Raw genomic sequence first — 24893 nt, 5'->3', positions numbered from 1 at the left:
TGGTGACACAATCCTATTACCTTAAGGGTGTATGTTACCTTACTTTGACTACAAGATTTATGGATATACATTAACTAACTTTGGCATGGAGACTAAAGTTACCTTACTGTGACATGGAGACTTAAGGGTGTATGCTACCTTACTGTGACATTGAGACTTAAGGGTGTATGTTACCTTACTTTGACTACAAGATTTATGGATATGCATTAACTAACTTTGGCTTGGAGACTAAAGTTACCTTACTGTGACATGGACACTTAAGGGTGTATGATGCCTTACTGTGACATGGAGACTAAAGGGTGTATGCTACCTTACTGTGACATTGAGACTTAAGGGGGTACGCTAACATACTGTGACATGGAGACTTAAGGGGGTACGCTACCTACTGTGACCGGCAGACTACCGGACATAGATATACAGTGTACTACCGACATAGATATACAGTGTACTACCAGACTGTGACAAGAAGACTTCTATAGATATATATGCTACCCGACTTTGACATGGACTTGAGGATGTTTACTACCATATCTTGACTTGGAGACTTAGGGATATATGCTTCCTTAATGTTGCATGCCTTTAATTGAGTTTATAACTAAGAAAACCGTAAAATTAAGTTTGAGAAATTTTAATTTGTATTTCATTTATTGATTAATTACACATTTGTAAAGTACACAATAATACTAGAATTACTAACAGACTAAATCATTATATACAGAAGATGAATCATTCCGTTAGAGAAATAAAATAATCTAGAATTCTGTTAAAATGCTGCGCTCTATAATAATGCCCCAAATGTACATGCCAGAGATATATATTCATATACACACCTGATAAAGCACATCTTTTACTTATTTCAAATAAAGGTGACTGAGCTTTATTTTCTGCTTCACTGACTTTGCTTAGAAAACACAGCAAAGCAACACCACCACCAACCCCCAATCATATGAACTTAGCTGTACCTTGAACAAATTTGTGGTACAGGGGAGACAACTTCTGGTAAAATCTATAGATGCCATAAACCACTCATTCACCTATACATATTAAAACTGGACTTGCCCAGTCTTTGATTTTGTATGGTTCAAATGTGATTTAGGGGTGAATGGATTAAGGTAGGTGAATATGTAATGATACAGGCCTTTAAATTGATATTGGATAACTAAAAACAAAGTCTTCTTTTCAAAAGAAAACTGTCCAAAACTGTTTCAGAAACTGAAGACGACTTTCCAACAACTTCCAAGGTCAGCAAACTTACTTAATTCCTAGTTGTTTGGTGGCCCAGGGGCTCCTTAATATGGATACTCTAAAATCTTATTAAGATTTGAGATTTCTGTCAACATTACACAAGGGTGATCAGTTCTTCTCCTTGTCAGTCATTTTGTCAAATTTGAGCATTGCAGTGCAATATTAACTCATGATCATGGGCAACACAATATCTAGTGCCAGCAGATATCCCAATTTGGCAGATAAGAAACTATTTACCAAAATAGGTTAAAGTGATGAAAAGGAAACTCAATAGCAAATTGATGGTCACACGTAAGGTATTTGAGAAATTTTGCAGCTGAACAGTACTCTATCAATCTTGCTTTTTGTATCTTACCTTTTAGAAATATTGACATTCTTTATTGCAAAATCAACACAGATTGTTCTTAAAATATTTTATTTACAACAATAAAATTCTTACAATAATCATTCACAGATTTTAATCTTTTCCCCTAAATTCAAACTTTTGACTTGAAGATATTTAGTCGTACACACATTCTCAAGCATCTCTTAAATCCATCAGTCTCATGTTTTCTCTAGCACACAGATTTTCCACTGTTTGTCCACACACACTTTCTTGCACAATGACAAATATTTCTTGGTCAGGTAAAACTATTATTCTACGCATTCAGATTTTTTGGTAGCTGTATAGCATTTAGAACCTCTCACACTTATCAGAATTTCCCTGAATATTATCAGAAGTTATGATGAAGATGTTCATGTGAATGTAAATTTCATTAAACTCCAAAAATGAACAGGGTTTGATAAAAGCCTTTTACAGTGTTAAGAATTCAAAGATATCCTTAAAGTGCACAGAGAATTGGACATCCTTAAAATAATCAGAAAATTTATAGTCCTCATCTCAAAATGAAAACCCTTAGTTTTACTACTTACCCCTTTCATCCCTAGGTAACTTTAGTAGACTCTACCATACATTTATCTGGATGAGTCCATTATGGTCCACAGTGGTGAAAGGGTTAAGATGTACAGACATTGACTTTAGGTAGAGCTTTCATAGTAGTCCTAACGATGTGCAGCTTAAAAAAAACAAATAATGACCTCATGCAGGTTCTTACAACATGTAGATAAACCCTTCATTACTGTCCATAGAATGTTTCCCTTTAGACCTTGAAATGAATAAGTGACTGAAACACTTACAAAAGTTCAGCATTTACTGAATTTACAGACTCCAAAGACGCTGTAATTAAACAATATATATCAGACTTCAGAAAATGTATGAAGATTCCCTCAATGAAAGTCCAAAAATGTCCTCATGGATGTCAGATGAATGATGCAATGACAATGACGATGAGGGTGGATGACAGTACACAGACAGGGTCAGTGCATGACAGAGTTGAGAGGTTCTGCTTTGATGTTGTTAAAGTCGAGGCCTCCATCTGTGTCATCATCTATCTCTCCAATGACAGCACTGCAGTGAGAAACAATAAAGGATAATACTAAAGAAATTTACAAAAAAGATCAAGTTTAAATTAACTTTAAATGCATGTTTGCTTTGTAATTTTCGAACTGAAAGCATTTACAAAAAGGTACTAAAACACCCGCGTTTTCTCTGTCTTTGATATCAGTTTTATTTAATATTTCACTTTATTCGATACCATTTCAGATTTGTCAATGTTTCATGAAAAAGTTAAACAATACAACTTTATTGAAGTTATATCCAATTTCAAGAAATGTGTATGCAAACAATTGAATTCAATACTGACTTAGATCTACAACTTATCTCCCCTTATATGTAGTGCAACTATTTACTGATTACCTCCCCTCATAAACTGAAATAATAAAACTTACATATCATCTCCCCGTTACGAAGTACATAAACATAATTTAATGTACAAAATATTATCTCCCTTGATAAAGTACACAAAACATCCTGGAACAGATTATCTCCCCTACATGTATGATGTACAAAACTTGCACACACATTGTCTCCTAAAGAAATCTGATACATCATATATTATCTCCTTTGAAAAAAATGCATAAATTTAACTCGCATATAATTTCTTCTGGCATTTCCAGTGATAAATCATAATATTTACAAATTATCTCCCCTGATTAACATCAGTAAAATACTTACACATTATCTCCCCTGATGATGTACAGTCCAAGTATGACCTGTTCCACGCCCTGTGACGAGCTATACACACGCTCATGACTTTCGTCCAGAATCAAGTTAATGGTCTGGTCAAAACCTTTCAATGTGCCCTGAAAAATTAATATCACAAATTATCTTTACAATAGTTTAATTTGGGAGTATGAACCATGGGTTGTTTCTTTTGTTTTATGTTTACAATCATGCCATATCAATCATGTTATTGCGAACATAAGACAGCAATGTAAATACGAAAAAAATGTTATCTTCAAAATATTAAAATCTATAAAGTTTCTTATATTTTAATTTTTATAGTCATATTAACCAGGAATGAACTGAAAACTTTCTTTTTGTGGATTAAAGGTCAATGGTAAATTACTGCAATTTAAACTATATTCACCATTGTAGACATATTAAGATCAACAATTTTTGCCTTCTCTTTATAAGGCCATCATAGACTATTCATACCTTCTGCAACTCATTTATCAGTAAATCGACCCCGGAACTTCTAAATTTTCCAATTCTCTTTTCTTAATCTGCTTGTAGACATTTTGTTATTACAGTACCCAAGAACTTTTAGTCAAATGCAAGCATGATACAGGCTAGGATTTCCTTCATTTATTACAGAACTGTAATAACAAAAAAACTTGGTGTCGAAGGGGTTTAGGCCAAAAAAATACATGTGTTTCCTGTTTCTGTTGAAAAAAAAATGGGTACCCCAGTTAATTTAAGTAGACAATTAAATATTTTTTTTACTATGCTTATACATGTATAGAGTTTTGACTTTTAACAGTGCTTTTCACTAAATGCCAATTAAAAGCTTTAGGGTAGGCACACAAATCTAGGATTGGTAGGAAAACCGGAAACACATATATTTTTTGCTTTATACGTGTGTTTACATTTAAGTTGTTATACAAATCTAGGATTGGTAGGAAAACCGGAAACACATATATTTTTTGCTTTATACGTGTGTTTACATTTAAGTTGTTATACATACCACAATGATTCGGCCATCAGCTGTCACTATAGACACAGTATCTGTTATTGGAATTAAGGATTGCTAAAACAAAATCTTACACATAAACAGAATGTGTACAAGCTTTTCATTACTTGAATTTGATATACTACCTGTTAGTTCCAGAACTGCATCTAACACATCAATGTATATTGGATTCTGATTCACATCATGATATAGCCAACAACTAAAGTAAAACCACAATGGATCAGACCAACAATTGTCCCAAACATCAAGATTTTTTTCAAGGCAACAGCCACACTATAGCTACCAACTGATTAACATTAGCTACAAATCAACAACATTGGCTTTCAACAGACAACTGAACAGATCTCCAAACAACATGGACGTCAATACCTTTTAGTACCCTGGTGTCACAAGCAGCAAGCACCCAGAAACTATAAGTCAATTGCCATTTGTTGCAGCTGCCAATCTTTTTGTCATTAGCTTTATATCTTAAACTGTGAAGTCTTTGAAGAATGTCACTGCAAATTGTCCTCCTGTTTTTCTAACCCCGGCCCCTGATATACTTATGATTAAGCAAGCATCTCTAAGTATGTTAATACATCGACCCAATAACCAGAAGAATATCAAGAGATTGATGACAGCCTGATATATAGGTTCCATAAGTGTATTCGCAGGAAAATAGATACCTTTTAGGAACCCCGTATTCTGGGAGTCCACTAAGGTGAAACAATGTTGTCAAGAGTTTTCATAATATGTTTCATAAAAATAGCTTCAAAATGTAAGAGGGGTGCAGGGTGGGTGGAGGGGGTTGCTCACCTGAGTATATATTTATTGTGAATGTGCATTGAATTATATTGTGTACCTAGTAAGCGGGTATAGGTTATACTTTCATTAACCTCATAAAATTGGTTCACTAGGGTACAATGCAAGTACAGTTCCTAGGCCTAAGCTGTAATATCAGTAGACAGTACAGCGTAAATATCATCACTGCGTTTTGCCTCACACAGGTCGCTTGTGTAGCAACATTTCATTGTGTCATTACATTTTGGCTTAAATTTTTTTGAAAATAAATGTTTATATGTAAACAAGAAACAAGAGACACATTTTCTACATGTATGATTATACGATATCTGCAGTTTTCAAAGGATACGATTTACATACGATTCTAGTGCGGAAGCCATCTCTCGTCGCTTAGGGACAAGTCATTTGTTGGAAATAAATATATATGGTCAAACAGGGTCAAAGCACAAAGCATTAAAAACTATACTTTAGCAATTGTCTTAGTTATCTAATAATGATGAACATACTTTTCAAAAAAGAAGATGAGATTTATATTTCCATATATCTGTTCAAAAATAAGGGCGATATTCTATTGAAAATGCATGATCCCTTTCGAGCATGCGTAGTCAATACTTAATGGCTGCCCCCATGGAATCCATGCCGGGAGGAAGCTGAATGCAAAGTTTACTGCTATTCTCAAGATATGGCTTCACTTTTATGCAAAAGATTATTGTCAACAGTGTGCAAAGTGGTCTCTGAGAATGGCCTTTCTCAACAACCTTTTTACCAAAGGTAAATATATACGTAGTAAATAAAATGTACTGACCTTGTATCCTGTTCACGGGAGCCGGTCTCTGACAAAATATGATTTTTACCACCATTTCATTATTTGAGATCATGCGTTTCAGATTCAACTTTAACCTTTTCACTTTTTCATTTTGATGCCATGGGTTTGATGTTGGGTGTTTTTTTTAGAAGAATTAAATGGCATTCTTAGTTCGATTATTTTTTTATAAAGACTACAATTGTGTAATGTCACCATAACAGCGCTAAGTTATCTCCCTTCCTTTATTATGTTATTGAATATTATGAATAACCCATCTCCAAATCCAATCAGGTATTTTCATTGTAAAGTGATGACCAGTTTTCATTATGTTTTTTTTCATTCAAAAAACTCACAGATGAAAATTTTGTTATTCTTTTTTCTATTTCTTTTTCTGTATAAGAAATTAAGGAAATACCAAATGCCTGCTTCTGTAAAAAATATTTACAGTACTCTACAGTTAATTTTACAAAAAAGCAAGGCTGACTACATTTGGTAAAGGGTTGTTTGGCACACTTAAATTATATATAATTTAAGAAAAATCGCTGATAGAGTGTGTGTGTGTTTTGTGATAGTAAGCTAATTACAGAAAAAAGAAACTTTATTTCAACTTAACCAAACTTTAATTTATTTTATAAGTGTGTGTTGGATAAAGCTGATTTATAGAATAGCCCAACATTGTCTGGCTCTTCCATCGTGCCTATGCATTTTTGACAGCTGTATTGTCTATCACTAATAGACAGAACTCACTATTGTACATTATGTATATTAAACCTGGTATTCGAAAATACCAAGGTATGTCCCAAATGTCTGTTTTACGTCAGAGGTCATAACAAGCAAGTATCATATAGCTGAACATACACCTTCAAAGGCTTTTTGAGACCCAGATATTTGAGTCCTTGTATCATCAAGCTTTCTCTGTGGGGCTCATAAACGGTTTGAAAACCCACCATTGTACATCTTTTAATAACAGGACTCCTCAAAATATTGAAAAGTATGATAAAAACTTTAAAAAATCCAACACAAATCGCTGTACTTGACGTTGTACATTAATACCTTCAGTGATACAGTATGTTTCATACCTTTGTCACTAGTACTTGGAAAGGAATGTTATCACTCTCAGAAGTTGTGACATCAGTGATCATGATCAGTCAAGTTCACAAGAATTATTTGAGGGGATCCAGAGGAAAAATGTTTTTGTGGAAAAAATGGATTCGTTGATTTATCAGTTTTGATTGAAAAGAAAATCTAATCAAAACAGACTTATGTGAACAATATTTTTTTGTAGTGTGTGAACTGTGTAGCTGATATCTTGATTTGTGAGCCTCTCCTACATCCTGAAAGAAGATGGCTGCTGAGAAAAAGAAATTTAAAATTCCCTCTTCAGTGGAAATGGACCAATCCTCAACTGTACTAAAACCTCAAGATACCCTTGCTGCTTTTAAGAGACAAAAAATTGAAGATGAATCCCGCAAAACTGCAGACAAGAAGAAAACAGCACCAGATCCTAATCAAATTAAGATTGGTTCCTTTCTCACTTCATCTAAGCCTTCAGCAACAACATCTAACACAACAACCAGTGAACCAAGTCGGCAAGGTTCTGCAGTCACTGTAAAAAAAGATGCATCATCATCAGCAGCAGTATCTGAAATGGTAAATAAAGGGGTAATATCTACAAAGCCAACTGATATAATGGTGGCTCCTATAACAGTGGGTAAAGGAAGTACAAGTAATGCCCTCATCGTTAATCCCCGGCAGAGAGGTAACCCCATTCTCAAGTCAGTACGCAATGTAGCCTGGGAATTTGGAGACATTGTGCCAGACTACGTGATGGGATTAAGTACCTGTGCTCTGTATCTGAGTTTAAGATACCACCAACTGAATCCCAATTACATCCACGACAGACTGAAGCAGTTAGGTCGAGCCTACGACCTGCGCATCATGCTGGTGCAAGTCGATATCAAAGAACCTCACCATTATCTAAAGGAACTCGCCAAGATCTGCATTCTAGCAGACTGTACACTGATGTTGGCATTCACAACTGAAGAAGCTGGTCGATATCTTGAGACCTACAAAGTTTATGAATTTAAACCACCTGATGCCATCATGGAAAAAACTGATCACGACTTTGTGTCCAAGTTCACTGATTGTTTGACAAGTGTGAAGTCTGTAAACAAAACAGATGCAGTGACGTTGATGTCAACATTCAAAACACTGGAAGGTGTCATGGAGGCTTCCAAAGAAGATCTGTCTCTCTGTCCAGGGTTTGGACCTCAGAAAGCAAAACGTTTGTACGACGTATTCCAGGAACCTTTTGTGAAGGCTAAAAAACAAAATCCGGAAAACCGGTGATGATGAAGAAGATATCTTGAATATTCAATCCTTGAAATATTGGTTTATTTATTTTCTGAAGCCAAAAAAAAGTGTTGTTAAACTAAAAGGAAAGGAATATTGTGTATTGTTTCTAGCCACATGACTTTCATTGCTACTTTACCATCACAAAGTAGCAATCAACAAACAGCTGTGCTCTTATATTACGAGGCCCTGCTTAGCAGGCCAAAACTAGTCAACACAAGTACAAATACAGTCATGGAAACCTGGATCCAGGAGTTGCTTCTCACCTTTTGTAATTATTTAAATGTAAATGAACTGAACTTTATTATACATAATACATATACTTCAATTATATATGTTCATTGAAATATAGTCATTTTTTTCACAAGAATTATCAAAGCTATCATGAACAGTAGACCTTTAAAATATAGAGTATCTTTTTGAATCCACACAAATGGCTTTGTCTCTAAATTTAAGGGGGGAAACTTGATATTTTGGCTTTCAAAATTGCTAACTGCCAAGAGTCAACTGGAAGCACTGAATAATGTTTTGTCGAAGCTGTTATTGTCTGTACTTTTGAGGATCAATTATTTCATTTTTTAAGTACAATATGTGGTTGTTAGTATACAGAAGTCAGTTATTGCCTTTTTCAATCAAAACACAAGAATTTGCCTAACTCTGATATTTAAATGTATAAATTTTGTGTTAAACAGAATTTTCAATAAAAGTAATTATTTTCATTCACAATTCTATCAGATTGAGTTCAGAAAAAATGTGGCGTTATGCCAACAAATTCTATTTCATTTGACTGTAAAACTAATAAGTTCAACCCCTACTTTAGATAAGATATTGTTTGTTATTGAGGATAAAAACTGTGAGATGTTAGTTGCACTGTTCATTTGTCATGTATTATTGATCATGATATAACAACATGTACATGTATGAACTTATTTTTGCTGTATCATGTTTATCGTATTTATTCTGCAATAAGCCCAGGGGGCCAACATTTAATCTCTGACTGAAAGTAGGGGGTGGGTTTATAATAGGACAACACATAATCTCTGACTGAAAGTAGGGGGTGGGCTTATTACAAGATAATGAAAAATCTTTTGCTGGCATTTCTTCCTAACAGCAATATATATTGGTGGGCTTATAACCATATAATATACATTAATGGTACACGCATTTGTAACTTTGTTTAGTGTCTGATTTGCACCTTTTTGATGCCTTAGAAATAATTGCTTTACTCTTATTTTTATATTTAATACACTATTCAAATAAGAATATTTACCTATAAAATTCACTGAAAACTTTCATTTAAAAGCTGATCTATTTGATGGAAATGTTCTGGCCAAATTTGAATAATACATCAAACATGTACATTTTGCCCTTTGAGTAGAACATCTAGATCTGCACCATTCCAGATTTTGTGTTGGTTGTATTAAACTGTTTGAAGTAAATTGTACTTGCTCTTGTGTTATCAATTTAATATACATATAAAACATGTTTACTATGAACACAACCTCTACCTTCAAAGTACATACGGATGTCAGGTTTTTGTCTCCTGGTATCAGATTGTCTCCAACATCTTTTGACAAATTATGGCAACAGTGAACAGTTTGTTTTACATGTGTTTTACTGTGTTTGTTTATGAATGAAATTTGATAATCAGATTGATCGGTAATATATGTAGAAGCTGAGACATTGGGAGGAACCTTTGAAACATTCATCAGATTGAGACTTGGTATATGATCTATGCTGATACATTGATAAATGTTGCTCGTTTAATCTTTCTTACATCACCTTATATATACTTTTATTGAGATTTGATGATACACAGAAAAAAGTCTCTGATTTAAGGCCCCTGTCGAATCATTGCATTTCGTCTGTGTCCTGCTTAAGGCTGGAAGAAAAAAACCACAAAATGAATCTACAGCACCAATTGCAACAGCTGAGGTCTCTAATTTTTCAGTTTCTATTAAAAAGTTATATTTTTTTATATGAAATTTGATTTAGCAAAACTAGAACAAACCACTATAAGATGCTTCAGAATACACAGTTATACAATTCATAAAATCAATACATTTTGATGATTTTGCAGAAGTTGTTTTATCAGGGGCTCAGTAGCACAAATCCTATGCCACCTGGCTTATACCTCCACATGTGTGCAGACCTGCATGTGTGCTTCAAAAAGCAACTTGTTTGCAGTGCCACCTTACTTGAGTGTTACAGGACAGTAACTGTAGCGCCCACCCAAGAACAGTTTTCTCTCCACCGGGTCATTGGGAGTTGTGTTGGGTAGCTAGTGTTGGGAGAAGAATTACACTTTCTCTCTGAAATTTCCATGCTATGACTATTTTGGTGATTGAATTTAGCTGCCTGCATGCATATGGAAGGCCAGACATAGTTTTAACCACATTGCAAGATTCATCCATTTTCTAAAACTTTGTGTGCTTGTACATTTTTAGAGCACTTGTCTACACCAAATGCAACCATTTATCAGTTTTCTACCATGTGACCTTGTGTGACCTTATCATGTGAATGGGCCATAAATACTTAACAAATATATAGACCAATGATATTTGGATTTCAGATGTCTCACCAAGTCTAAAATTTCATTCAAAAATATATATTTCAAGATCTTTGTGCCAACATATTGAATTAACCAAATAAAATTATAACTATTATCTTCTAAGTTGCCGTGAAGATGAAAAATCTATGTTTACCTGTCTAAAATAATACAACTGATATCTGTTCTGTGATATATGAACAGGAAAATATCACCCAAAATATAGCTTTACTGAATACTGAACAGTCTAATTTCAAACCTGGTTTCATTTCTTTAATCTAACTCCCACAGGGAGTTGAAATCTTTTTCTTGTCTCCCATTTTAACAAATCAAAACTGAAATTCCTCAATCACATGGTAGTCAATTAATTGGAGTATAATACTACATGTAAGGGTGGTAGGGTGGCGCAGTGGGTAGCACGCTCGCTGGGGATCAACTTCTTGATTGGATGTGTTAAGGTATTGGGTCACCTGCCTGACCATGTATGTTTTCTCTGGGCAATCTGGTTTCCTCCAACATCAAGACCCTCAGCACACTTCTATCCGGGCCAACAAGCAAGATTAAAATAAGTAGCAAAAACTTGTTTTTACAATTGTTGTTAAATAAGTAGATGTAATACATGTTGGGACTAGATAGAATTTTATGTCAAAAATGTGCATAACCCTGTCAGATAGAGGAGAATCTAATATTTTGAATGTACCCCAGATGTTTAATATACCATTGTGTTACAGGTATGGGATCCACACAGCAGCTGTCTTAGAGAGCAAACACCGATATTCTGACAAAAACATAGATTTGAACAAAAACACCCTCAGGCCACAGAAACTGTTCAAAAGTGGTGGAAGAGATCCTGAAACAGGTAAACAATACAAAGGTCAACACCAGGCGTGATTGGTTGGTCACCAGTGGCAGATCCAGAGACATATCTGGGGGTGTTTTCCAAATTACCAGGAGGGGGGGGGGGTTCCATGTCGGGAAAATTGAAGGAAATTGTGAAAATACATGATTTTTAAAGAAAATTCTCAGGCTGGGGGGGGGGGGCCCTGAAGCCCAAAAAAACCCTCTGGATCCGTTACTGGTCACTAATCAGTTCAAAAATAGGATGTTATTTTGAGTTATTTTTAATGAGACGGCCACTCAAACTAAATGTATGTGTTCAGGTTATTTAATACAAAGGTCTACACCAGGGGTGATCGGTTGGTCACCAATCAGTCTAAAAATAGGATGTTATTTTGAGTTATTATGTCTCCCCTTCGGATGAAGGGAGACATTGTATAAGTACTGGTTCTTCTTCTTCTGGTTCTTCTAATCGGACTTGTCGGGGCCATAACTTTTAAACCGTTAAAGATATCTTGATGAAACTTTAGGTATGCATGCATCACAAAGAGGAGGTGTGCAGTGCACTGGAATTAGATCAAGGTCAAAGGTCAAATAAGTGCACATTTTCAGTAAATTCTTGTCTGGGCCGTAAATTTCAAACCGTTAAAGATATCTTAATCAAACTTGAAGTATACCTGCATCACCCACAGAAGGTGTGCAGTGCACTGGAACTAGGTCTCATGCCCCATTATATACAGAGTTATGGCCCTTTGTTTATTTTTAATACCGAAGTTTGTCCAGAGCATAAGTTCTATGTTATTTCACCTACGTATACGTTGACCATACTTACCATATTGATGTAACTTGGGAAGGCGGAATTTCTCACTCTAAAATCAGAGTTTATGCCCCACTATAAATAGAGTTATGGCCCTTTGTTTATTTTTAATACCGAAGTTTGTCCACGACATAACTTCTAAACTATTAAAGATATCTTAATCAAACTTGAAGTATACCTGCATCACTCACAGAAGGTGTGCAGTGCACTGGAATTAGGTCTTGTGCGTCACTATATACAGAGTTATGGCCCTTTGTTTAATTTTAATACCGAAGTTTGTTCACAGCATAACTTCCAGCGTCGATGCGGGTGCCCTATACTAATTCATCCGTTTGTCCATCGCAATCAAACAAGGTATCAACTGACCAAAGGTCAAGGTCACTGGGTCAAAGGTTAAGGTCAAATTCAGTATCTTTTTATTGGGGAACATTTTGTTATGAAATTATGGAGCAAATTAAAGTTGGTTGGAATTTAACAAAGAGTCAACTGACTTGAGGTCAAGGTCACTGGGTCAATTTCAAGGTCAGATATTGTATCTTTTTACTGATGAACATTTTTTGTATGTTATTATGAAGCAAAGTTGTTCCGAACTTAACACGGAGTCAACTGACCAAAGGTCAAGGTTACGGGTTCCAAAGGTTGGAAGAATGAGTCAACTGACCAAAGATCAGGGTCACTGGGTTAAAGGTCAAGGTCATTTGGGTCCAAAGGTCAAAGACAAAGTGTATCTCCTACTTTGACCCTGGCTCTTGATGGGGGAGATATTTAAGGTGAAATAAAACAAATCAAAGCTAACAAATGAGTATTGCACCGGAATTTACATTTCTGTTAGCCCAGCAAATATGGAGGTGGAAGGAAACAAGACTCACATCATAGTACATATAAAATGTATATTTTGCTTCCTTGCGATTTTTTTTGAAGTCCAAATGTCAAATGTCAAGCTCAGCTATATGGGCAGATTGCTTCTTGATGATTATGGGGGATATATTGCCACAAGACGGGGCCCTTACAGACCTGTCAGTGTTCTAGTTTGTCTTGATGATTATGGGGATATATTGCCACAAGACGGGGCCCTTACTGACCTGTCAGTGTTCTAGTTTCACCTACGTTGACCAAACTTGCTAAAGTTTTAATGTATCTTGGTAAGTAGGAGTGTCAAATTCTAAATTCGGGTCTCGTGCCCCACTATATAAAGCGATATGGCCCTTTGTTAATTTTTTATACCGGAGTTTTTCTATTGGCTAATAAGGGGAGACATGTTTTTGTTCACAAAAACAAAATTCTAGTTTTTAATGAGACGGCCACTCAAACTGCATGTATTCAGGTTATTTAATACAAAGGTCTACACCAGGCGTGATTGGTCAGTCACCAATCAGTTTAAAAATAGGATGTTATTTGTAGTTATTTATAATGAGACAGCCACTCAAGTCATCCAGGTTATTTATTAGCCCATCTGTTCTAAAAACCTTTGCACTTATTTCATTTGTAGGGCATTTGAATGCATTCAATAAGTCAGAATCAGTCCTATAGGGTCTTAGGCCAAACAATAAAAAGTTGTTTGTTTCCCGTTACATGTTTGAAAAAAATAGGGTAGGAAGATGATTTTCCATAATTTTTTTATCAGGTTAAAATAGGAGAATGATCTTGAAAATGCTTTGTCACCTCTTGTGGTACATTTGTCAGTGGTCAAAGGGAGGCTACTCACACAGCTGTTAAAACTGTAGTGTCTGTAGGATTTTATGGTAAGCCAATATCTCAAACCACCAAAGTTATGAAAAAGAGTATACGTGGCAAATTAAATATAAATGTTATTTGGGAGAAATTTTCCAGTTCACATATTACATAATGTAATTGCCCAAGATTTAAAATTTAATTAGCGGTCGGGTGGTGCAGCCGATAGTGTGCAGCCGATAGAGCACTCACCTTCCACCAAAATGATTCAGGCATTAATACGCGCCTTTTGAGTTGCTCTTTTAGATGAAATCGTTAGATGTAGATTGTAGAAATTTAATACCCTGTCTTGCTTTGTATATTACCAGGACGTGTGATATACAAGCGTATAGGAGGCGGCCACAAACAGTCATTACGATTGATTAGCTACGAGTACAATGTGCCAGAAAGCAAAGCTGATATTGGTTACGAAAAAATCATCAAGGTCCGCAAAGATCCCTGTCGTACGGCGCATATCGCCATAGCAGCAACTGGTAACAGGAAGCGCTACATACTGGCTTCCGACGGTATGCAGGACGGTGATATAATCAGGACCCATGCCAACATCCCAGATCTTCCTGGTAAGTTCGACCCAATAATCAAGTTAAAATGTGTGTACTTGGGTAAATCACCACTTACTGACCATGCAATGTTACCTCAGATTCCAGCTTCTGATCAGTCTACATCAATCGACATTGCTTCAATTAACGATCTCAAAAACTCATATGTTTTGTTATTTAAATGATAGAACTAGCATTTCCAAAAGTTGGACTCCAAGCAAGCAATTCATTTGAATACACACAGAAATATATTAGTAATTTGAAAACAAAGTTGTCCAGTTGTGTTGCTTTTTTTTAGGCAAATAACGGGGTTAATACATCCACTGCAATTTCATGACATACAAGTTAAGGTCATCTTGTAGTATTTCAAGTGAGCATTTCAATATTCAGCATCACAATTTTTGATATATAAATCAAATGCAGCAGTTGGGGAAAATAAATATCATCAGAGGCTTTCATTTAATCACTTTAGCAGCTAAACCAACATAGCTGCTCTTATTTTTCTTTTTGAGGACATTTTCCCATTATGCTTGGGAGTTTTTTAAAATCTCATTTTGCATCATAAGCTCTGCCTATACTTTGTTTTTATTTTTCTGTCGTAACATAGACTCGAGGTACAGGGCAGGGAAACTGTTATTTCAAAATATTTTGAATAACAGATTATATACAGGTGTGTGCATCACAACCAGTTAATTGTTTATATGTGACATTTCAATGATTAGAACAATCTGTACCATGTCATCTTCATCAGAGAAATGACCAGTAAAGCATATGTACAAGATGGCAATACAATTGGTTAGGTCACCATTCCTCTAAGGCTGCATGTTAAATGTTGATTTTCACATGTGATTTGCTTAAATGGATAGGACAATACCTATCGCATGTTCAGCTGTACCTGTTGCTATGACCAGTACTTTCTGTTACAGTGACCCCAGAGCTAGGCAACCAGTACCCTGTGGGATCCCTGCCAGTTGGGACCATTGTCCATAATATAGAGCGATGGCCGGGGAAAGGTGGCCGAGTGGCTCGGGCAGCAGGATCATCTGGCATGATAACCCGCAAACTGGATGACAACAGTGTCGTTATTAGCATGCCTTCTAAGCGAGAAATGCGTGTCGACCAATATTCAATGGCAACAATTGGCAAGGTTTCTAATGTTGGTCATCAGGATGTTATAATCGGGAAGGCTGGGAGGAATCGCTGGAAGGGTATCAGACCGAGCAGTGGACTGAAACAAAAGAAAAGCGGATATCATGGGAGAAAATTAAACAAACCAAGGGCCATGGCCAACTTTATAAAAATACAAGCTCCGACTTCTACTCTTTTTAAACAAAATCATGACTGAAACTTTGAGGGTTTGTCAAAGTTAGAGTTTGAGAGGAAACCCTTCGTAGTGTATGGTACGAGTGGAAGCAAGTGACAACTGACAAGCTATATTGGTAAATTATGTATGAATTTTTAATGTAATAAATTATAAAAAGATGTGATTTGATGGTTTTGTCATTCATGCATTGATTTATTAATTATGGAGCATATCTGATCATCTACACTCCAATATTTTTTTCTGGATCAATTTGATATAATTTATATCACTGGTCATCTATGCTCCAATATTTTTTTCTGGATCAATTTGATATAATTTATATCAGTGATCATCAAACAGTGAAACTACAATCCGCAAAGATTTTTTTTATTAATTGGACAATCTATAAAAATAATGATTCAAAAGCTTATAATCTAAATGTTGTACACTGGGAAATTTTCACCACAGTTTAACTCGCACCTTTCCCGCCTTCCCTTAAGAGGCCGAATTTATCATGACAGCGATTATTGGTATACAGCAAACCATATATAGTAATTACTTGTGATTGGTGAAACTGTCACTAGGAGAACATGGATTTTTTTTGGAAATGGGTGAATATTTGACTGGGGGAAAGTTACCTGGTATACAGGAGGCAATTCCTGAATATTTTACTGGGGGAAAGTTACCTGGAATACAGGAGGCAATTCCTCAATATTTGACTGGGGGAAATTTACCTGGTATACAGGAGGGAATTCCTGAATATTTGACTGGGGGTAAGTTACCTGGCATACAGGAGGCAATTCCTCAATATTTGACTGGGGGAAAGTTACCTGGTATACAGGAGGCAATTCCTGAAAATTAAAACAGACAGATTTGATGGCCCATCAACATAAAAAGATCCTATCTTATAAGAGTAGTCTTATAGGTAAAACAAAAAGATCCTATCTTATAAGAGTAGTCTTATAGGTAAAACAAAAAGATCCTATCTTATAAGAGTAGTCTTATAGGTAAAACAAAAAGAATATAGAAACTTGTAAAGGAAGCTGATCGTCTAAAAGACCTCATCTGTGTTACAGTGTGTCCCTATAGTGTAAACTCATCACTGTGAAATAAAGTATTTAGTCGCCCTCACAGCATCTTCACATTCTAACATGACTGCTCCTGATATACATATCACTACATCCATGGAATATGTCAACAAAATGGAAGGCTCACTGCTAGATATTTTAATGGTTTCAAGTCTAGAAATCTGACCAATTGCTAGGCTGATATCTGACCTTTATGGATTGCAGAGGAGATACACCACACTTCAAAGCTTGTCCATTTTACCCTTAAGCTGTAGCACAATTATTATGGTCTTCAGAAAAAAGATCCAACTAGTCAGCTTCTTTCATCTGCAATGTGAAGCATGAAGAGTGTCTGATTATCAGCAAGAACCAGGTGGAATAACTGCTAAAACAAGAGGGACATTCAGTGAACCTCTATAACTACAGTTAGAACAAAGGTGACTATAAGTGAACCTCTATAACTACAGTTAGAACAAGGGTGACTATAAGTGGACATCTATAACTGCAGTTAGTTATAGAGGTCCACTTATAGTCCCTCTCCTTCTAACTGTAGTTATAGAGGTCCACTTAAAGTCACCCTTGTTCTAACTGTAGTTACAGAGGTCCACTTATAGTCACCCTTGATCTAACTGTAGTTATAGAGGTCCACTTATAGTCACCCTTGTTCTAACTATAGTTATAGAGGTCCACTTTGAGTCCCTCTTGTTCTAACTGTAGTTATAGATGTTCACTTATAGTCCCTCTTGTTTTAACTGTAGTTTTAGATGTCCACTTATAGTCCCTCTTGTTCTAACTGTCGTTATAGAGGTCCACTTATAGTCACCCTTGTTCTAACTATAGTTATAGAGGTCCACTTATAGTCACCCTTGTTCTAACTATAGCTATAGAGGTCCACTTATAGTCACCCTTGTTCTAACTATAGCTATAGAGGTCCACTTATAGTCACCCTTGTTCTAACTATATTTATAGAGGTCCACTTATAGTCACCCTTGTTCTAACTATACTTATAGAGGTCCACTTATAGTCACCCTTGTTTTAACTGTAGTTATAGAGGTCCACTAAAAGTCATTTTTGTTCTAACTAGTTATAGAGGTCCACTTTGAGTCCCACTTGTTCTAACTGTAGTTATAGAGGTCCACTTATACTCCCTCTTGTTCTAACTGTAGTTAAAGAGGTCCACTTTAAGTCCATTTTGTTGTTACTGTAGTTATAGAGGTCCACTTAAAGTCCATTTTGTTATAACTAGTTATAGAGGTCCAATAATAGTCCATTTTGTTCTTACTGTAGTTATAGAGGTCCTCTTCAAGTCCATTTTGTTCTAACTGTAGTAATAGAGGTCCATTAACAGTTAGCACAAAAGGGACCTTTAGTGGACCATTTTAACTACAGTTATAACAAGAGGGAGTATAAGTGGACCTCTATAACTACAGTTACAACAAAATGGACTCTTAAGTGGACCTCTATAACTACAGTTAGAACAAAGGTGACTCTAAGTTGACCTCTATAACTACAGTTAGAACAAGTGGGACTCAAAGTGGACCTCTATAACTACAGTTAGAACAAAAATGGACTTTAAGTGGACTTCTATAACTACAGTTACAACAAAATGGACTTTAAGTGGACCTCTATAACTACAGTCAGAACAAGTGGGACTCAAAGTGGACCTCTATAACTGCAGTTAGAACAAAGGTGACTCTAAGTTGCCCTCTATAACTACAGTTAGAACAAGAGGGACTATAAGTGGACCTCTTTTACTACAGTTAGAACAAGTGGGACTCAAAGGGGACCTCTATAACTACAGTTAGAGCAAAAATGGACTTTAAGTGGACTTCTAGAACTACAGTTACACCAAAATGGACTTTAAGTGGACCTCTATATCTACAGTTATAACAAAAGGGACTTTAAGTGGACCTCTATATCTACAGTTATAACAAAAGGGACTTTAAGTGGACCTCTATCACTACAGTTACAATGAGATGGAATTGCTGTAGACCTCTATACTTAGTCAGAACAATGTCGAATTGTAGTGGACCTCTATAACTACAGTTGGAACAAAAATGGACTTTAAGTGGACCTCTATACCTACAGTTATAACAAAAGGGACTTTAAGTGGACCTCTAACACTACAGTTACAACAAAATGGACTTTAAGTGGACCTCGATAAATACAGTTACAACAAAATGGACTTTAAGTGAACCTCTATAACTACAGATAGAACAAGGGTGACTATAAGTGGACCTCTATAACTTCAGTTAGAACAAGTTGGACTCAAAGTGGACCTCTATAACTACAGTGAGAACAAAGGCGACTCTAAGTTGACCTCTATAACTACAGTTATAACAAAAGGGACTTTAAGTGGACCTCTATCACTACAGTTACAACAAAATGGACTTTAAGTGAACCTCTATAACTACAGTTAGAACAAATGGGACTCAAAGTGGACCTCTATAACTGCAGTTAGAACAAAGGTGACTCTAAGTTGCCCTCTATAACTACAGTTAGAACAAATGGGACTCAAAGTGGACCTCTATAACTACAGTCAGAACAAGTGGGACTCAAAGTGGACCTCTTTAACTACAGTTAGAACAAAAATGGACCTTAAGTGGACTTCTATAACTACAGTTACAACAAAATGGACTCTTAAGTGGACCTCTCTAACTACAGTTAGAACAAAGGTGACTATAAGTGGACCTCTATAACTACAGTCAGAACAAGTGGGACTCAAAGTGGACCTCTTTAACTACAGTTAGAACAAAAATGGACCTTAAGTGGACTTCTATAACTACAGTTACAACAAAATGGACTTTAAGTGAACCTCTATAACTACAGTTAGAACAAAAAGGGACTTTAAGTGGACTTCTATAACTACAGTTACAACAAAATGGACTTGAAGTGGACCTCTATAACTACAGTTATAACAAAAGGGTTGCTGTAGACCTCTATACTTAGTCAGAACAATGTCGAATTGCAGTGGACCTCTATAACTACAGTTAGAGCAAAAATGGACTTTAAGTGGACTTCTAGAACTACAGTTACACCAAAATGGACTTTAAGTGGACCTCTATACCTACAGTTATAACAAAAGGGACTTTAAGTGGACCTCTATCACTACAGTTACAACAAAATGGACTTTAAGTGGACCTCTATACCTACAGTTATAACAAAAGGGACTTTAAGTGGACCTCTAACACTACAGTTACAACAAAATGGACTCTTAAGTGGACCTCTATAACTACATTTAGAACAAAGGTGACTCTAAGTTGCCCTCTATAACTACAGTTAGAACAAAGGGGACTCTAAGTGGACCTCTATAACTACAGTTATAACAAAATGGACTTTAAGTGGACCTCTATACCTACAGTTATAACAAAAGGGACTTTAAGTGGACCTCTATCACTACAGTTACAACAAAATGGACTCTTAAGTGGACCTCTATAACTACATTTAGAACAAAGGTGACTCTAAGTTGCCCTCTATAACTACAGTTAGAACAAGATGGACTGTAACTGAACCTCTATTACTACAGTTAGAACAAGTGAACAAGGGTGACTATAAGTGGACCTCTATAACTTCAGTTAGAACAAGTTGGACTCAAAGTGGACCTCTATAACTGCAGTTAGAACAAAGGTGACTCTAAGTTGACCTCTATAAATACAGTTAGAACAAGTGGGACTCAAAGGGGACCTCTATAACTACAGTTAGAGCAAAAATGGACTTTAAGTGGACTTCTAGAACTACAGTTACACCAAAATGGACTTTAAGTGGACCTCTATAAATACAGTTACAACAAAATGGACTTGAAGTTGACCTCTATAACTACAGTTAAAACAAAATGGACTTGAAGTGGACCTCTATAACTACAGTCAGAACAAGTGGGACTCAAAGTGGACCTCTATAACTACAGGTAGAACAAAAATGGACTTTAAGTGGACCTCTATAAATACAGTTACAACAAAATGGACTTTAAGTGGACCTCTATAACTACAGTTATAACAAAAGGGACTTTAAGTGGACCTCTATCACTACAGTTACAACAAAATGGACTTTAAGTGGACCTCTATAACTACAGTTAGAACAAAATGGACTTGAAGTGGACCTCTATAACTACAGTTACAATGAGATGGAATTGCTGTAGACCTCTATACTTAGTCAGAACAATGTCGAATTGCAGTGGACCTCTATAACTACAGTTAGAATAAAAGGGACTTTGAGTTGACATTTATGAAAGCCAAAGAAGAGGAACTTTTTGTGGGCCGCTATCAACGAAGTAAGAACAATAGGGACTTTTATTATCACTATAATAAAGCTCTTATAAAGCCAAACAACAGGGACTTTTAGCGGCACCCTTTTTAAAGTCAAACAAAAGGACCATTCAATGACACTCTTATAAAAGCTAAACAAGAGGGACTTTTATTTACACTTCTCTGAAAGCCAAACAAGAGGGACTTTTATTTACACTTTTCTGAAAGCCAAACAAGAGGGACTTTTAGTGGCAACCTTATTAAAGCCAAACAAGAGGGACTTTTAGTGGCACCCTTATTAAAGCCAAACGAAGGACTTTTAGTGGCACTCTTAAGTGGACCTCTATAACTACAGTTAGAACAAAGGTGACTCTAAGTGGACCTCTATAACTACAGTTACAACAAAAATGACTTTTAGTGGACCTCTATAACTACAGTTAGAACAAGAGGGACTATAAGTGGACCTCTATTACTACAGTTAGAACAAGTGGGACTCAAAGTGGACCTCTTTAACTACAGTTAGAACAAAAATGGACTTTAAGTGGACCTCTATAACTACAGTTACAACAAAATGGACTTTAAGTGGACCTCTATAACTACAGTTATAACAAAAGGGACTTTAAGTGGACCTCTATCACTACAGTTACAACAAAATGGACTTTAAGTGGACCTCTATAACTACAGTTAGAACAAAATGGACTTGAAGTGGACCTCTATAACTACAGTTACAATGAGATGGAATTGCTGTAGACCTCTATACTTAGTCAGAACAATGTCGAATTGCAGTGGACCTCTATAACTACAGTTAGAATAAAAGGGACTTTGAGTTGACATTTATGAAAGCCAAAGAAGAGGAACTTTTTGTGGGCCGCTATCAACGAAGTAAGAACAATAGGGACTTTTATTATCACTATAATAAAGCTCTTATAAAGCCAAACAACAGGGACTTTTAGCGGCACCCTTTTTAAAGTCAAACAAAAGGACCATTCAATGACACTCTTATAAAAGCTAAACAAGAGGGACTTTTATTTACACTTCTCTGAAAGCCAAACAAGAGGGACTTTTATTTACACTTTTCTGAAAGCCAAACAAGAGGGACTTTTAGTGGCAACCTTATTAAAGCCAAACAAGAGGGACTTTTAGTGGCACCCTTATTAAAGCCAAACGAAGGACTTTTAGTGGCACTCTTAAGTGGACCTCTATAACTACAGTTAGAACAAAGGTGACTCTAAGTGGACCTCTATAACTACAGTTACAACAAAAATGACTTTTAGTGGACCTCTATAACTACAGTTAGAACAAGAGGGACTATAAGTGGACCTCTATTACTACAGTTAGAACAAGTGGGACTCAAAGTGGACCTCTTTAACTACAGTTAGAACAAAAATGGACTTTAAGTGGACCTCTATAACTACAGTTACAACAAAATGGACTTTAAGTGGACCTCTATAACTACAGTTATAACAAAAGGGACTTTAAGTGGACCTCTATCACTACAGTTACAACAAAATGGACTTTAAGTGGACCTCTATAACTACAGTTAGAACAAAATGGACTTGAAGTGGACCTCTATAACTACAGTTACAATGAGATGGAATTGCTGTAGACCTCTATACTTAGTCAGAACAATGTCGAATTGCAGTGGACCTCTATAACTACAGTTAGAATAAAAGGGACTTTGAGTTGACATTTATGAAAGCCAAAGAAGAGGAACTTTTTGTGGGCCGCTATCAACGAAGTAAGAACAATAGGGACTTTTATTATCACTATAATAAAGCTCTTATAAAGCCAAACAACAGGGACTTTTAGCGGCACCCTTTTTAAAGTCAAACAAAAGGACCATTCAATGACACTCTTATAAAAGCTAAACAAGAGGGACTTTTATTTACACTTCTCTGAAAGCCAAACAAGAGGGACTTTTATTTACACTTTTCTGAAAGCCAAACAAGAGGGACTTTTAGTGGCAACCTTATTAAAGCCAAACAAGAGGGACTTTTAGTGGCACCCTTATTAAAGCCAAACGAAGGACTTTTAGTGGCACTCTTAAGTGGACCTCTATAACTACAGTTAGAACAAAGGTGACTCTAAGTGGACCTCTATAACTACAGTTACAACAAAAATGACTTTTAGTGGACCTCTATAACTACAGTTAGAACAAGAGGGACTATAAGTGGACCTCTATTACTACAGTTAGAACAAGTGGGACTCAAAGTGGACCTCTTTAACTACAGTTAGAACAAAAATGGACTTTAAGTGGACCTCTATAACTACAGTTACAACAAAATGGACTTTAAGTGGACCTCTATAACTACAGTTATAACAAAAGGGACTTTAAGTGGACCTCTATCACTACAGTTACAACAAAATGGACTTTAAGTGGACCTCTATAACTACAGTTAGAACAAAATGGACTTGAAGTGGACCTCTATAACTACAGTTACAATGAGATGGAATTGCTGTAGACCTCTATACTTAGTCAGAACAATGTCGAATTGCAGTGGACCTCTATAACTACAGTTAGAATAAAAGGGACTTTGAGTTGACATTTATGAAAGCCAAAGAAGAGGAACTTTTTGTGGGCCGCTATCAACGAAGTAAGAACAATAGGGACTTTTATTATCACTATAATAAAGCTCTTATAAAGCCAAACAACAGGGACTTTTAGCGGCACCCTTTTTAAAGTCAAACAAAAGGACCATTCAATGACACTCTTATAAAAGCTAAACAAGAGGGACTTTTATTTACACTTCTCTGAAAGCCAAACAAGAGGGACTTTTATTTACACTTTTCTGAAAGCCAAACAAGAGGGACTTTTAGTGGCAACCTTATTAAAGCCAAACAAGAGGGACTTTTAGTGGCACCCTTATTAAAGCCAAACATGAGGGACTTTTAGTGGCACTCTTCTGAAAGCCAACAAGAGGGACTTTTAGTGGCACCCCTATTAAAGCCAAACAAGAGGGACTTTTAGTGGCACCCTTCTTAAAGCCAAACAAGAGGGACTTTTAGTGGCACCCTTATGAAAGCCAAACAAGAGGGACTTTTAGTGGCACCCTTATTAAAGCCAAACAAGAGGGACTTTTAGTGGCACCCTTATTAAAGCCAAACAAGAAGGAGACTTTTGTTCACCTCCGATTGCAATAATGGAGAACAATGAAGACTTTCCGGTGCTCTTCAATTACAGAGAGAAAACATGAGTCTTTTTTTGGATCCAGAATTACAACTAGAAGAATGGAGACTTGTCTTCAATGCAAAGCTTTGTGTAGAATATAGAATATTGCCAAAAGCCCAATATGTACTGCTGAAATCTGCAATATATCGGCCAACGAGTTTTCTTAGGCTGTTTCAAACTAAGTATGTAGTTTGTTTTTAACATCGATTGATTTTATTTACCAATGGTGCACTCTTGATAGAAACAAAGTTTGATGACAGATGTATACAGACTGGCAACATGGTTATTTGATTGACTTCGCTGCTATACCACTTATCTCTTTACACAC

General features: G+C 36.0%; 2 protein-coding genes across 3 annotated transcripts; one reads left to right on the top strand and one right to left on the bottom strand.

Moving 5' to 3' along the window:
* Positions 1-1643: 1643 nt before the first annotated feature.
* LOC110461692 (U6 snRNA-associated Sm-like protein LSm8) lies at positions 1644-5574 on the bottom strand. The gene is made up of 4 exons (XM_021515297.1): positions 5506-5574; positions 4371-4411; positions 3359-3486; positions 1644-2692 (listed from the first exon to the last, which is right to left on the bottom strand). The coding sequence occupies exons 1-4, from the start codon at positions 5534-5536 to the stop codon at positions 2602-2604; spliced, it is 291 nt and encodes a 96-aa protein (XP_021370972.1). The 5' UTR covers positions 5537-5574; the 3' UTR covers positions 1644-2601.
* A 173-nt stretch (positions 5575-5747) lies between these two features.
* LOC110461691 (DNA excision repair protein ERCC-1-like) lies at positions 5748-16272 on the top strand. Of its 2 annotated transcripts, XM_021515296.1 has the most exons (4): positions 5748-5927; positions 11593-11720; positions 14555-14806; positions 15712-16272. In XM_021515296.1, the coding sequence occupies exons 1-4, from the start codon at positions 5839-5841 to the stop codon at positions 16128-16130; spliced, it is 888 nt and encodes a 295-aa protein (XP_021370971.1). In that variant the 5' UTR covers positions 5748-5838; the 3' UTR covers positions 16131-16272. The 2 variants fall into 2 exon arrangements, with proteins under 2 accessions (XP_021370971.1, XP_021370970.1); XM_021515295.1 differs by lacking the exons at positions 11593-11720; positions 14555-14806; positions 15712-16272 and adding an exon at positions 7247-9755 and having other exon boundaries at positions 5840-5927.
* The last annotated feature ends 8621 nt before the right edge of the window (positions 16273-24893 follow it).

Source organism: Mizuhopecten yessoensis, unplaced genomic scaffold (genome assembly GCF_002113885.1).
Source record: "Mizuhopecten yessoensis strain PY_sf001 unplaced genomic scaffold, ASM211388v2 scaffold10651, whole genome shotgun sequence".
In the NCBI taxonomy this organism is placed as follows: Eukaryota; Metazoa; Mollusca; class Bivalvia; order Pectinida; family Pectinidae; genus Mizuhopecten; species Mizuhopecten yessoensis.
Note: the sequence above shows the minus strand (reverse complement) of the source record. Positions and strands in the feature narration are given on the sequence as shown.

Coding starts and splice junctions, on each gene's coding strand:
- LOC110461692 (XM_021515297.1), bottom strand. CDS start 5,536: ATGGCTTCCGCACTAGAATCGTATGTAAATC. Junction 3,487..4,370: donor CTGATGGCCGAATCATTGTG/GTATGTATAACA, acceptor TTAATTTTTCAG/GGCACATTGAAAGGTTTTGA. Junction 2,693..3,358: donor ATCATCAGGGGAGATAATGT/GTAAGTATTTTA, acceptor TTCTCACTGCAG/TGCTGTCATTGGAGAGATAG.
- LOC110461691 (XM_021515295.1), top strand. CDS start 7,306: ATGGCTGCTGAGAAAAAGAAATTTAAAATTCCCTCTTCAGTGGAAATG.